Source organism: Staurois parvus, unplaced genomic scaffold (genome assembly GCF_062004578.1).
Source record: "Staurois parvus isolate SC_StPar_1 unplaced genomic scaffold, SC_StPar_1.0 ptg001719l, whole genome shotgun sequence".
Taxonomy (NCBI): Eukaryota; Metazoa; Chordata; class Amphibia; order Anura; family Ranidae; genus Staurois; species Staurois parvus.
The window spans coordinates 604,541-619,390 of NW_028319515.1; the positions used below are offsets into that span (position 1 = coordinate 604,541).

Consider the following 14,850-nt stretch of genomic DNA (forward strand, 5'->3'; position numbering starts at 1 on the left):
TTTACTACAGGTTTAAAGCTGTAAAACTTGATATTTTGATTGCACCCGATTGCTATTAAGCTATTGCTATTATGTTTAAATTGACATAATTAAGCCATGTTATAATTGCAGTTTTTTTATATTTTGGACTCTTTATTCTAAAGAAAAATGTAATTTCATAAGCTTTTAGGGGGGCGTGGTTGGGGGCAGGGCTGGGGCGGGGGTGGGGTTGGAGGCGGACCTTGGCATGGTTGGGTGGGGCAACTGGTGGACAGTAAGGTTTGTGCCTGGCTAGTAGGTCTAGACTTGAAATTTTAAGCCGTCATTATAGACTCTACAGTATATGGAGTCTATAATGTTCCTGTACATAGACACGGATACAACTTACATCTGAGATATTTTACTTGTTCTCCAGTGCCGGTCCTTCTCTCCATCTCAGAGGTGAAAGCCTGAAATCAACAATACAGGATGAATATTTCCTATTAAATTGCTCATTCCACGAGAACCACAAAAATCGCACAACGCTCTGTTACTTCGATCTTCTAACCACAATCCCGTGAAAACTCCTCGTTACCTTTATGGTTCCTGTGTCGCTCGGGGGCAGCATGAAATCCACTTGTTTCAGATATCGGAGTTGATTTTTGCTGCTGAACTCGAGAATTTCATCAAACATTAATGCAGCCACTGTCTCCTTGGGAAATCCCGGAATTCCAGTTCCAATCACCGGGATTGTGATGGATCTGCATTGATTTTCTTCAGCGGAACTCAGACTGTAGCTCATACTGTTCCTGAGGATCTGTCAACAGATATGATCAGCTGCTAATACAGGTAGGTGATGGTAAGCCACATTTTATGGGTATGGACGTACAGTCAGGTCCATAAATATTGGGACATGGACACAATTCTAACATTTTTGGCTCTATACACCACCACAATAAATTTGAAATGAAACAAACAAGATGTGCTTTAACTGCAGGCTGTCAGCTTTAATTTGAGGGTATTTACATCCAAATCAGGTGAACGGTGTAGGAATTACAACAGTTTGCATATGTGCCTCCCACTTGTTAAGAGACCAAAAGTAATGGGACAGTTGGCTTCTCAGCTGTTCCATGGCCAGGTGTGTGTTATTCCCTCATTATCCCAATTACAATGAGCAGATAAAAGGTCCAGAGTTCATTTCAAGTGTGCTATTTGCATTTGGAATCTGTTGCTGTCAACTCTCAAGATGAGACCCAAAGAGCTGTCACTATCAGTGAAGCCATCATTAGGCTGAAACAACAAAACAAACCCATCAGAGAGATAGCAAAAACATTAGGCGTGGCCAAAACAACTGTTTGGAACATTCTTAAAAAGAAGGAACGCACCGGTGAGCTCAGCAACACCAAAAGACCCGGAAGACCACGGAAAACAACTGTGGTGGATGACCGAATAATTCTTTCCCTGGTGAAGAAAACACCCTTCACAACAGTTGGCCAGATCAAGAACACTCTCCAGGAGGTAGGTGTATGTGTGTCAAAGTCACCAATCAAGAGAAGACTTCACCAGAGTGAATACAGAGGGTTCACCACAAGATGGAAACCATTGGTGAGCCTCAAACACAGGAAGGCCAGATTAGAGTTTGCCAAACGACATGTAAAAAAGCCTTCACAGTTCTGGAACAACATCCTATGGACAGATGAGACCGACATCAACTTGTACCAGAGTGATGGGAAGAGAAGAGTATGGAGAAGGAACTGCTCATGGTCCTCAGCATACCACCTCATCAGTGATCATGGTGGTGGTAGTGTCATGGCGTGGGCATGTATGGCTGCCAATGGAACTGCTTCTCTTGTATTTATTGATGATGTGACGGCTGACAGAAGCAGCCGGATGAATTGTGAAGTGTTTCGGGAATATTATCGGCTCATATTCAGCCAAATGCTTCACAACTCATTGGACGCTTCACAGTGCAGATGGACAATGACCCAAAGCACACTGCAAAAGACACCAAAGAAGTGGAATGTTCTGCAATGGCCAAGTCCATCACCTGACCTGAATCCGATTGAGCATTTCACTTGCTGAAGACAAAACTGAAAGGAAAATGCCCCAAGAACAAGCAGGAACTGAAGACAGTTGCAGTAAAGGCCTGGCAGAGCATCACCAGGGATGACACCCAGCGTCTGGTGATGTCTATGCGTTCCACACTTCAGGCTGTCATTGACTGCAAAGGATTTGCAACCAAGTATTAAAAAGTGAAAGTTTGATTTATGATTATTATTCTGTCCCATTACTTTTGGTCCCTTAACAAGTGGGAGGCACATATGCAAACTGTTGTCATTCCTACACCGTTCACCTGATTTGGATGTAAATACCCTCAAATTAAAGCTGACAGTCTGCAGTTAAAGCACATCTTGTTCGTTTCATTTCAATTCCATTGTGGTGTATAGAGCCAAAAATGTTAGAATTGTGTCCATGTCCCAATATTTATGGACTTGACTGTATGTTAAAAATTGAGGTTAGCATTTTACTTTTTATTAGCAATGTATATTATTAATTAGTGCTAATCGCATACATCATTTACTGGGGACAATTAAGGACTCATGTACACTGCAGCTGCTAAACTGACGTTCAGTAGCTGTTGAGCATTTTTTTCAGCAGCCCCTGAACTCTCCTTTATGTTTTCCTGTATGTCCGTGTACACATGGTCGTTTACAGACGTTTACAAGCAGTTGAGTTTACAGGCATTTTCTTGAAAGCACCAAAATCACGTTCAGGAGTAGAATTTACCAGCGTTTCAAGTGCCAAACGCTTGTAAACGCGTGTAAATGCTTGTAAACGTGTTTAACCCCCCTGGCGGTATTCCCGAATGTAGCTCGGGGTAAAGTTTCAGCACCACAAGCGGTAACCCCCCCCCCCCCCCCCCCCCCCGGGAGCTACACTCGGGAATACCCTGCAGCGCTGCTCCGTGATCCCTCGATCACTTACGATGTCCCCCCTGCAGTGTCCCCTGTAATGTCCTCCGGCCGATGCCGGCATCTGTCTTCCGGGTTCCGTTCCCTGCGAGCGTCAGGACGTACGGGGGACGGAACTGGCGGGAAATTTGAAAATGACAAAAAGTGACATTCACTAAAATCACTAAAATCACATCGTATAACATTCCTGTATCAAACCATTTCACATACATTGTGTCCCGAGTGCTTTGTCCGGCGCCCTGCCTGCATTTTTACCGCCCTTTCTGCCTGGAAACTGAGGAACGTCCATGGCGTCCAAAAAGCGTCCCTTTAGGTCAGACGCGGGTTTAGACCGGCTAGAGAACAGCGATAGTAAATCAGAACCACTTGCAGAATTGAGTGATAATGATTGGTGGGGGAAATTCCTCATCAGACACTGAAAACGATTCTGCGACTGAGCTCAGCGATGGGCCAACTTGGCGCTATATTTCACATTTCAGTGTTTTTGGTTTGATTATATTATTGAATTACATTTATTATTATTATATTATTATTTTTTATGATTATTATATTATAATTTATGATTTCGCGTTTCAAGTTTTATCATCTCCGGGATGTTTACTAGACTCTTGTCCGGACAGATTTCAGTGAGTTATTCCTAAAAATTACAGCCTACAATATAAAACGCCAAATTTGCATGCAAAATAATGTACCGCTTTCAGCACCAAAAATCTGATATAATCATACCGCCAGGGAGGTTTAACGTGTTTATGCGCGTTTGCGTTTAGAAGCGTTTTTGGGCTGGTCCATATCCAGATGCTGCCCGGAGCCTTTTTTCTTCATCAAAAATGCATGCAAAGCATTTTCCATGTATTCAAATGGACCCGGTACACCAGCGCAGTCATTTCCAGGTTTCGCGTAAAGGAAACAATGGTAGAACGTGCCGCATTATGCTCATGATGGGATCCATAGTGACTACAACCAGAAAAGATCGGTCATCTCAACACATACTGCTCTCTCTGCTTCTGCTCTCTCTATTTCTCTCAAAATGTCTGAAATAGTTAATTGTTTACTGTTTTTCAGTGCATTCTGGGCATTTGGGAAGGTCTCCTGAGGTTATCTTGTATCTGTGTTAAAAAAATGTAGTCTGTTTTCTGATTTATTTCAAGACTGGTCTCGTCTAGTCTCGTATGGTCAGCGGTGGTGTCCGTGGTCGGTGGAAGCGGTATTATAACGGAAATACCCAAGTGCAGTCGGGGTTCTGTTATAGAGGGACTGTCTCAGCAGAATTGCACGAGAAAGATCACAACTTATATCCCTGTCTGACTTAAACTTGACTTTTACTGACTCAGATCACGTGTCTGAAGACCCAGACGAGGGTGCCCTGGGTCTGGTAAGGGACTGTGAGGAAGAACAAAAAAGAAAAAAGAAGCGCACCAACCTTGCGCATTACCTCAGTAACCAAAATTTATTAAATAAAAGAATGGTACTCACAAACAGCGAATAAAAACAGGCATGTCAGTCCTCAAAGGGACTTTAAAGGCAAGATGCAAATGCGAATCCCATCATGGAGGAAGCCACTCAGTACAGCTGACGCGTTTCGAAGGACATGCCTTCTTCCTCAGAGCTGACTGGACTGAGAATGTCCAGTCAGTCACATTCTCAGTCCAGTCAGCTCTGAGGAAGAAGGCTTGTCCTTCGAAACGCGTCAGCTGTACTGAGTGGCTTCCTCCATGATGGGATTCGCATTTGCATCTTGCCTTTAAAGTCCCTTTGAGGACTGACATGCCTGTTTTTATTCGCTGTTTGTGAGTACCATTCTTTTATTTAATAAATTTTGGTTACTGAGGTAATGCGCAAGGTTGGTGCGCTTCTTTTTTCTTTTTTGTTCTTCCTCACAGTTCTGTTTGGGCTTCCCCAGCCTTGGTGTGGAGCTGCACGACCTTAACTATTTCGGTGGTCCCCTCCTTGCTTTTTTGGAGTCTGATTCCATCTACTTACCACCGGTCTGGGTCCCGGAGCGCAGGAGATATCGCATTTGGTTCATTGTCTGGTAAGGGACTAACATCATGCAAATTCAAATTCCTGGATTCTTTCTTGGATACACAGAATATAACTGGATATAACATTTATAGGGAAAGGTGATCCCGGGAATATCCAATTGCCTCTCGGGGGATCAGGAGGGAGTTTTTGGATCCTGCTTTGCTGGGTTTTTTTGCCTTCCTCTGGATCAAGTGTGGGTGTAGGATTACAACTTTTTTTTTTTTTTTCTATGGTTGAACTGGATGGACTTTTGTCTTTTTCAGCCAGACTAACTATGTAACTATGTAACAAGTTAATCTTTTGTCTTCTGGAAACTGTTGTACTTCTTCAAGGGCCCCAACTTTGCCAGCCAACACTTGTTTTTTTCCATCATTCACTGGCTAGTGTAACAAAATGGAGAGTGTTATAGCAAGTTGTCTTTATATGCTGTTGCTAGGTGAATGCCGTTTTGTTAATTACTATTCGGCAGAATACTGCAGGTGTTTAGCCATATGTCTTAGAGCTGGGGGTCGCGACCCCTTTGGGGGTCGAACGACCATTTCGCAGGGGTCGCCTAAGACCATCGGAAAACACATATTTCCGATGGTCTTAGGAACCGAGACACGGCTCCTCTGTCTCAGGCGATGTGTGGGCGGGATGATATGCTGCCCCTGTCACCTGGCCACACCTCCGGGATCACTCAACAGCTCCGCCTCCTCGCCGCTGATTGGCCACCGGAACTGTAGCTCAGGAGAGGCACACAAGCGGCCAATCACCGGCGAGGAGGTGGAGCTTGGAGAGGAGGAGCCGAGCGGCAGCGCGCGTAGATCAAAGAAGATCGAGGGAGCTGCCGGAGCGAGTGAAGAGGAGAGAGGCCAGAGAAGGAAGACAGCTGACAGGTAAGTGCAAATTTTGCTGCTGCAGCCAGGTATGCTGACTGTAGATGGGAGAGGGAGAGAGCGAGCCCAGGCTGGAGCAGGGGTCAGCAAGGTAAGTATCATTGGTGTCAGTGGGAGGAATAGTGCCCAATCATTGGTGTCAGTGGGAGGAATAGTGCCCAATCATTTGTGTCACTAATACCAACAATGGGGCACTATTTCTCCCACACATACACCAACGATGGGGCACTATTCCTCCCCCCATTGACACCAACGATGGGGCACTATTCCTCCCACTGACACCAACGATGGGGCACTATTCCTCCCACTGATACCAATGATGGGGCACTATTCCTCCCACTGACACCAATGATGGGACACTATTCCTCCCCCCACTGACACCAATGATGAGGCACTATTCCTCCCCCCACTGACACCAATGATGGGGCACTATTTGTCCCCCCACTGACACCAACGATGGGGCACTATTCGTCCCCCCCACTGACACCAATGATGAGGCACTATTCCTCCCCCCACTGACACCAACGATGGGGCACTATTCGTCCCCCCACTGACACCAACGATGGGGCACTATTCCTCCCCCCCACTGACACCAACGATGGGACACTATTCCTCCCCCCACTGACACCAACGATGGGGCACTGTTCCTCCCCCCACTGACACCAACGATGGGGCACTGTTCCTCCCCCCACTGACACCAAGAATGGGGCACTGTTCCTCCCCCCACCGACACCAACGATGGGACACTATTTCCCCCCCACCGACACCAACGATGGGACACTATTCCCCCCCCTGACCCCAATGATGGGGCACTATTCCCCCCTCCACCACACTGACACCAATGATGGGGCACTATTCCTCCCACTGATACCAATGATGGGGCACTATTCCTCCCCCTGACACCAATGATGGGGAACTATTCCTCCCCCTGACACCAATGATGGGGCACTATTCCTCCCACTGACACCAATGATGGGGCACTATTCCTCCCACTGATACCAATGATGGGGCACTATTCCTCCCACTGACACCAATGATGGGGCACTATTCCTCCCACTGATACCAATGATGGGGCACTATTCCTCCCACTGACACCAATGATGGAGCACTATTCCTCCCACTGACACCAATGATGGGGCACTATTCCTCCCACTGACACCAATGATGGGGCACTATTCCTCCCACTGATACCAATGATGGGGCACTATTCCTCCCACTGACACCAATGATGGGGCACTATTCCTCCCACTGACACCAATGATGGGACACTATTCCTCCCACTGATACCAACGATGGGGCACTATTCCTCCCACTGACACCAACGATGGGGCACTATTCCTCCCACTGACACCAACGATGGGGCACTATTCCTCCCACTGATACCAACGATGGGACACTATTCCTCCCACTGACACCAATGATGGGGCACTATTCCTCCCACTGATACCAATGATGGGGCACTAGTCCTCCCACTGACACCAATGATGGGGCACTATTCCTCCCACTGATACCAATGATGGGGCACTAGTCCTCCCACTGACACCAATGATGGGGCACTATTCCTCCCACTGACAGCAATGATGGGGCACTATTCCTCCCACTGATACCAATGATGGGGCACTATTCCTCCCACTGCAAAATTACAGTTATGAAGTAGCAACGAAAATAATTTTATGGTTGGGGGTCACCACAACATGAACTGTATTAACCTCTTGCCGTCCGCCTGCTGTTTATAAACGGCCGGGCGGTGGCAGTCCAAGGTCGGGTTGCCGTTCCTAAACGGCACCCGCCTTTTCTAGCTGTGCGCGCTCCCTAGGAGCGCGCACCACCACGATCCGGTGTCTGCTGTGTCCTCCGGACACAGTGAAACACCGATCGTCGGACGGGACCTCTGTACGAGGTCCCGGTCATGTGATCACTGATTGGCGAATCAGTGATCACATGCAAAGTAGTAAGCAAGATGTCACTTGTGACATCATTGCTTACTACGTGTGAAATCTGTGAATGATCACAGAGGTCACATGGTACAAGGCTATTCACAACAGCCTTGTATCATGTGACAAGCTGTGACCAATCACAGCTCACTCAGTATTTCTCAATGACTGCAAGAATGCAGACAGAGAGAAAGAGAAATGATTGCTTTTACATCCTATATGGGTGTAAAAGCAATCAGTGTAAAAAAAAAAAAAAAAATCTTCATCACCCCCCACAAGTAGTACAGTGTCACCATGGTGACACTGTACTGCTAGGGTGACAGTATGTAAAAATAAAAAATAAAAATAAAAAATAATATAAAAAAAAATAAAATAAAAATGTAAAAAAAAATGTTTAAAAATTATAATGTTTGGTTATAAACTAATTTGGATTTTTTTTTTTTATTAAAAAAATAACGGAATACATTTTGGCCAAGATTTAGGATGAAATATTATTTATTTGCAAAATTTTATTTAAAAAAACACTTTTTTTCAAAATTTTTGGACTTTTTCATTTACATAGTAAAAAAAATAAAAATCCCAGCGGTGAATAAATACCACCAAAATAAAGCTTTATCTGTCTCAAAAAAATGGTAAAAAAGTCATATGGGTACAGTATTGCATGACCGCGCAATTGTCATTCAAAGTGTGATAGCGCTGAAAGCTGAAAATTGCCCTGGACAGGAAGGGGGTAAAAGTGTCCGGACAGGAAGTGGTTAAGGGGTCGCGGCATTAGAAAGGTTGAGAACCATTGTATTAGAGTAACATTATTGTCTCGTTGATTGTTTGTATAAGTAAGTTTGCTAATCTTCTTTTCTTTTACGCCATGCTTGGCCTAATAAATCCTTTGAAATACCTCGGGGTAAGTGTTGGGTGAGCGAGGTGTGTCATCTTCAGGTGTGCAGAGAAGTCACAAAACAATTCAGCGGCTTCTCTGGGGATAGCACAACAAATATGTAAAATTTCTGAAAATGTTCCTGTAACGGAATCGGACCCTGACTGCACTGGGGTATTTCCGTTAGACTCCGGCTTCCCTGTCCGAACACAGATCCACGGACACCACCGCTGACCATACGAGACTAGAGGAGACCAGTCTTGAAATAAATCAGGAAATAGACTCCTTTATTTTAACACAGACACAAAATATAAACATTCAAGGGAACAACCCCCCTCCCTACATATGGACACAGGGCGGGGCAATCCAAATCTAGCAACCAGAGACACATCAGCAGACACCCCCCACCAAACCAATACACAAACACATACGTCCCATAATAGTTTGCTCCCAAGCAAGACTCACAAAATAGAACAATGGCATGCACCACGTGGCAGTAAACAATGAACAACCCCCCACACCCCACCTATACATGTCTACACAATATCAGGACATTCCATCCTGTACCCCTAACAGGCACAGGGTGACTTACACATAGCAGGGATATGGGGAGCTGAGACAGGGGTCTCCCCACCTCTCCAAAGTGAGCTGGGTTCCATGAGCCCCCCACCCATAGTCACTCCCGTCACAGTTCCTGTAACCTGATGTATGCGTGTACATGTTCAAATGCTGGAAACAACTCTGACAACATAATTAAAAAATAAATAAATAGCATACAGTATATATTGGTTTCCTTGGAGTCACTGCATATGAATCCTAAGGTGAACAGTGCCAAGCGCTGCAACTTGTCCACCTCTGTATGAGATTGTCACACTTTCTATTACCTGAGAGGACTTCTCTTTCTTTCATTTCCATACCTTCTCAGAAGAGCCATTTGCACCATCCCACTCTGGAAGCACAGCATGGATAACAGTGTTACAGGGCATTTTACAGATATCAGTAACATTGATGGAGCCGTCTTCCACCTGCTGAAGATTTAGCTCTTTTCCCATACAGTTCATCACGACATCGGTCTACAGAAAGAAGACAGATCATTACTGACCAATCCAAGAAGAGTCAGTGGTTAGAGAGTAGTTACTGACTAAAGACCACCAATCACAGTCATGTAAAATAGTAAGTACGCCCCGGGGAAAATGTTGGCTTTTTCAACACACACTATATTGCCAAAAGTACTGGGCCAGCCCTCCATAATATTATTATTATACAGTATTTATAAAGCGCCAATAGTTCGCTCAGCGCTGTACATTACAATGGGAGACAGAACATGTGACAGAACAATACCAATACAATGCAAAACATGAGGGGATCGAGGGCCCTGCTCCTTGGAGCTTACAATCTAGGAGGGAGGGGATGGTGGTACAGGAGGAGATAGCTGTGGGGGATGGAGTGGTAGGAAGAGTGGAGGAGGTCGGCAAGTTAGCAGGGGGTGGGGTAGGCTTCCCTGAAGAGATGGGTTTTCAGGGTGCGCCTAAAGGAGAGGAGAGTAGGTGATAATCTGATGGGTTGGGGCAGGGAGTTCCAGAGGATGGGTGACACCCTGGAGAAGTCCTGGAGGCGAACATGGGAGGAGGAGACCAGGGAACTAGAGAGAAGGAGGTCTTGTGAGGAGCGGAGTGTGCGTGTTGGGCGGTACTTGGATATTAGGTCAGTGATGTAGTTCGGGGCAGTATGGTGGACGGCTTTGTATGTCAATGTTAGGATTTTGAATTTGATCCGTTGCGCAATCGGAAGCCAGTGGAGGGATTGGCAGAAGGGGGTGAAGGACACTGAGTGGAGGCCAGTGGACGGATTGGCAGAGGGGGGTGGAGGTCAGTGGAGGGATTGGCAGAGGGGGGTGGAGGACACTGAATGGAGGCCAGTGGAGGGATTGGCAGAGGGGGGTGGAGGACACTGAGTGGAGGCCAGTGGAGGGATTGGCAGAGGGGGGGTGGAGGACACTGAGTGGAGGCCAGTGGAGGGATTGGCAGAGGGGGGTGGCGGAGATGGAGCGGTTGGAAAGGTGAATGAGTCTGGCAGCCGTATTCAGGATGGACTGAAGCGGGGATAGCCAGCGGCGAGGCAGGCCAGTGAGGAGGGAGTTGCAGTAGTCGAGTCGTGATATGATGAGGGAGTGGATGAGCTGTTTAGTGGTTTCTGGGGTTAGGAACGTGCAGATTTTGGCGATGTTGCGGAGGCGGGGTCTGCATGTTGCGGAGGTGGAGTCTGCATGTTGCGGAGGTGGAGTCTGCACAAGTTTGTTAGCGATTGGACTTGGGGCTGGAAGGATAGGTTGGAGTCCAGAATGACACCAAGTACTCTGGCCTGCGGGGCGGGTTTGATGGTGGCGTTGTTGGATGTGATGGAGAAGTCAATGGGGGGTGGTGTCCGGCCTGGGGGGAAGACAAGAAACTTGGTTTTGGAGAGGTTCCGTTTAAGGAAGTGGAGCGACATCCAGTCTGACATGTCGCTCAGTAGGTGTGTGATTCGGGCGGAGACTGAGGGGGTGAGGTGGGGGGTTGAGAGATAGATTTGTGTGTCGTCGGCATATAGTTGGTAGCTGAAGCCGTGAGAGTGTATGAGTTGGCCAAGGGAGGAGGTGTAGATGGAGAAGAGAAGGGGCCCGAGGACAGAGCCTTGAGGGACCCCAACAGAGAGGGGGAGTGAGGGGGAGGTGGTAGCATTATAGAGCGATGTGACAGGTAGGATGAGAGCCAGGAGAGAGCAGAGTCTCTGAGGCCGAGGTAGTGTAGTTTTTTGAGGAGGAGGGGGTGGTGGACTGTGTTGAAGGCCGCAGAGAGGTCAAGGAGTAGGAGCACTGAATAGTGGCCATTAGCTTTGGCGGTTAGCAGGTCGTTGGAGAGTTTGAGTAAGGCGGTTTCGGTGGAGTGTAGGGGACGGAAGCCGGACTGTAGGGGATCGAGGAGGTTGTTGTCATTGAGGTGAGAGCTTAGGCGGGTGTAGACTCAGCGCTCAAGGAGTTTGGATGTAAATGGGAGCAGGGAGATGGGTCTGAGGTTGTTCGGGTCATTGGGGTCCAGGGAGGGCTTTTTAAGTATGGGGGTGATGTGTGCATGTTTCGGAGGGGAGGGGAAAGTGCCGGAGGAGAGGGAGAGATTGAAGATGTGGGTGAGGGAGCGTAGGATGGAGGGGGAGGGAGGTCGTAGGAGTTGTGAGGGGATAGGGTCGAGGGGGCAGGTGGTGAGGCAGGCATCAGAGAGGATCTTGGAGACTTCCTCGATGGTAGTAAGGTCAAAGGTGCGGAGTGTGGGGGGAGCTTCAGTATGAGGAATGTAGGGTGGGGTGGAAGTGGAGGTCAGAGCAGTGGTGGGGCCGTGGGAGAGGGGTGATGAGGGGGTAGCTGAGTGAGGGTGAAGGGGGTTGGAGGGAGTTTGAGCAGCGACAAAGTCCCTGTGGGTAATATCGAGGGGGAGGGGGGATGAGGGGGTAGCTGTGTGAGAGGGGACGGGTTGAGAAGGCGTGTGAGTTGCGGCGATGTCCTTGTGAATTGTGTCAATCTTGTTTTTGAAGTGATTGGCAATCTCAAGGGTGGTGAGTGAGGTGCTGGGTGGAGGTGGGGGTGGCGAGAGTAGAGAGTTGAAGGTGGAGAAGAGTCGGCGAGGATTGGAGGAGAGGGCCTTGATGAGGGTGTTGGAAGTAGACTTGTTTGGCTGCGTGGAGGGAGGAGGTGTAGGTGTGGAAGGCAGATTTGTAGCGGGTGAAGGCTTGTTGGGATTTGGTTTTGCGCCATAGTCGTTCCAGGGCACAACTGTGTAGTTTGAGGGTTTTGGTGTGATCAGTCTGCCATGATTGGAGCGGTCGGGGTCTGATGTTGCGTGTGGTTAAAGGCGCTAGTGAGTCAAGGGCTGTTGACAGTGCGTTGTTGTAGGCCGTCATAGCCAGGTCGGGGCAGGACAGGGGGAGGATGCTGTCATGGAGTTGATCAGTTGCAGAGTGGAGGGAGGCAGGGTTAAGGTTGCGGAGGTTACGGCTGGTAGTAGTGTGACATTTGGAGGGGTAGGCGTTGGAGGACGAGGAGATAGAGAAGGTAATCAGGTTGTGGTCAGAGAGAGGGAAGGGGGTGTTAGTGAGGTTGTGGGGAGCGCAGTGGTTGGAGAAGACAAGATCAAGGATATTACCATATCATTGGATTCAGGTGTTCCAATCCCCTCCATATCATGTGATTCAGGTGTTCCAATCCCCTCCATATCATGTGATTCAGGTGTTCCAATCCCCTCCATGGACACAGGTGTATACAATCAAGCCCGTAGGCATGCAGACTGCTTCTACAAACATTGGTGAAAGAATGGGTCGCTCTCAGGAGCTCAGTGACTACAAGCGTGGTCCCGTGATAGGCTACTAAATATTCCACGCTCAGCTGTTAGTGGGATTATAACAAAGTGGAAGCAACTGGGAACAACAGCAACTCAGCCATCAAGTGGTAGGCCATGTCACATGACAGGGCGGGGTCAGAGCATGCTGAAGCACACAGTGCGCAGAAGTCGGCAACTGTCTGCAGAGTCAATAGCTAAAGACCTCCAAACTTGGTGTGGCCTTCAGATGAGCCCAACAACAGTGCGTAGAGAGCTTCATGGAATGGGTTTCCATGGCCGAGCAGCTGCATCCAAGCCTTCCATCACCAAATGCATTGCAAAGCGTTGGATGCCGTGGTGTAAAGCACGCCACCACTGGACTCTAGAGCAGGGGAGATGTGTTCTCTGGAGTGACCAATCACACTTCTCTGTCTGTCAATCTGATGGACATGTCTGGGTTTGGCAGTGGCCAGGAGAACGGTACTTGCCTGACTGCATTGTTTGGTGGAGAGGGGGGTTATGGTGGGGGGTTGTTTTTCAGAGGTTGGGCTTGGCCCCTAGTTCCAGTGAAGGGAACTCTTAAGGCATCAGCATACCAAGACATTTTGGAAAGTTTTATGCTCCCAACTTTGTGGGAAGAGTTTGGGAATGGCTCTTTCCGGTTCCAACATGACTGCCCACCAGTGCACAAAGCAAGGTCCATAAAAGACATGGAGGAGCCAGTTTGGGGTGGAGGAACTTGACTGTCCTGCACAGAGTCCTGACCTCAACCCCATAGAACACCTTTGGGATGAATTAGAGTGGAGACTGCGAGCCAGGCCTCCTCCCCCGACATCAGTGCCTGACCTGACAAATGTGCTTCTGGAAGAATGGTCCAACCTTCCCATAGACACCCTCCTAAACCTTGTGGACGGCCTTCCCAGAAGAGTTGAAGCTGTTATAGCTGCAAAGGGCGGAGCCAACTCAATATTGAACCCTACGGACTAAGGCTGGGAGGCCATTAAAGGTCATGTGTGTGGAAAGGGCGGGGCCAACTCAATATTGAACCCTACGGACTAAGGCTGGGAGGCCATTAAAGGTCATGTGCGTGGGAAGGCCGGCCAACTCAGTATGGAACCCTACGGACTAGGACTGGGAGGCCATTAAAGGTCATGTATGTGGAAAGGCCGGCGGTCCAATTCTTGGGGCAATATAGTGTCTATATACAGGTAAACATTAGATCTTCTTTCAAACAGAGTCTACGGATAAATGTGATATACTTGAACAGATGGCACATAAAACTGACAAGGTGTATTTATCTTCATCATCTAAATTAAAGAAAGTGCAGATTTGTCAAGTGGAAAAAGTAACTGCACCCTCCCATCCGTGAAATTAGAATCAGGTGTTCCAGATTAGGTGCCAAAGATTAGATCTTCTTTGGAAGGGAATGCAGTTTTGCTAAATGGTTACCACACCCCTTTGGCTGGGGAAATTCCACCGCACCTGACTCGCCAATATTTTGGTATTCGTTGTGGCATCGAATAGTCTATGCATGGAGTTGGCTACCACCATTTAGTCTATTCAGTCAGAATACAATACAGGCATACGGCTATTGATAAAAAGATCTGACCTGTCAGTCTGTTACAGAGCTGGCATTCAGGAACAATTATATCTCCTGTGGCTTCTCTGTCTGGCAATCCGATGGAATTATATCTCCTTCATATAGGAGATTCTAGAACATTATGTGTGGTTGGATTAGGGTGGCCACCTCATCCCTTTAAAGCCGAACACATATTAATTACACAGGTTCTGAGGCTGATTAAGGTGGTAATTAATCTCGCTTAAACTCGCTTTATCTGCCACAAATTAGCACCAGAACCTGTA

At 47.7% G+C, this 14,850-nt stretch overlaps 1 protein-coding gene across 1 annotated transcript in view; it reads right to left on the minus strand.

Annotated features, from left to right (window-relative positions):
• LOC149434654 (protein mono-ADP-ribosyltransferase PARP14-like) overlaps window positions 1–14,850 on the minus strand; it is a 39,401-nt gene that overhangs the window by 15,658 nt on the left and 8,893 nt on the right. Inside the window, exons 2-4 of the mRNA XM_089663554.1 lie at window positions 9,556–9,711; window positions 554–775; window positions 368–428 (exon numbers count right to left, since the gene is read on the minus strand). Coding sequence (XP_089519680.1) covers window positions 368–428; window positions 554–775; window positions 9,556–9,711 — 439 coding nt within the window. The remainder of the gene's footprint in view (window positions 1–367; window positions 429–553; window positions 776–9,555; window positions 9,712–14,850) is intronic.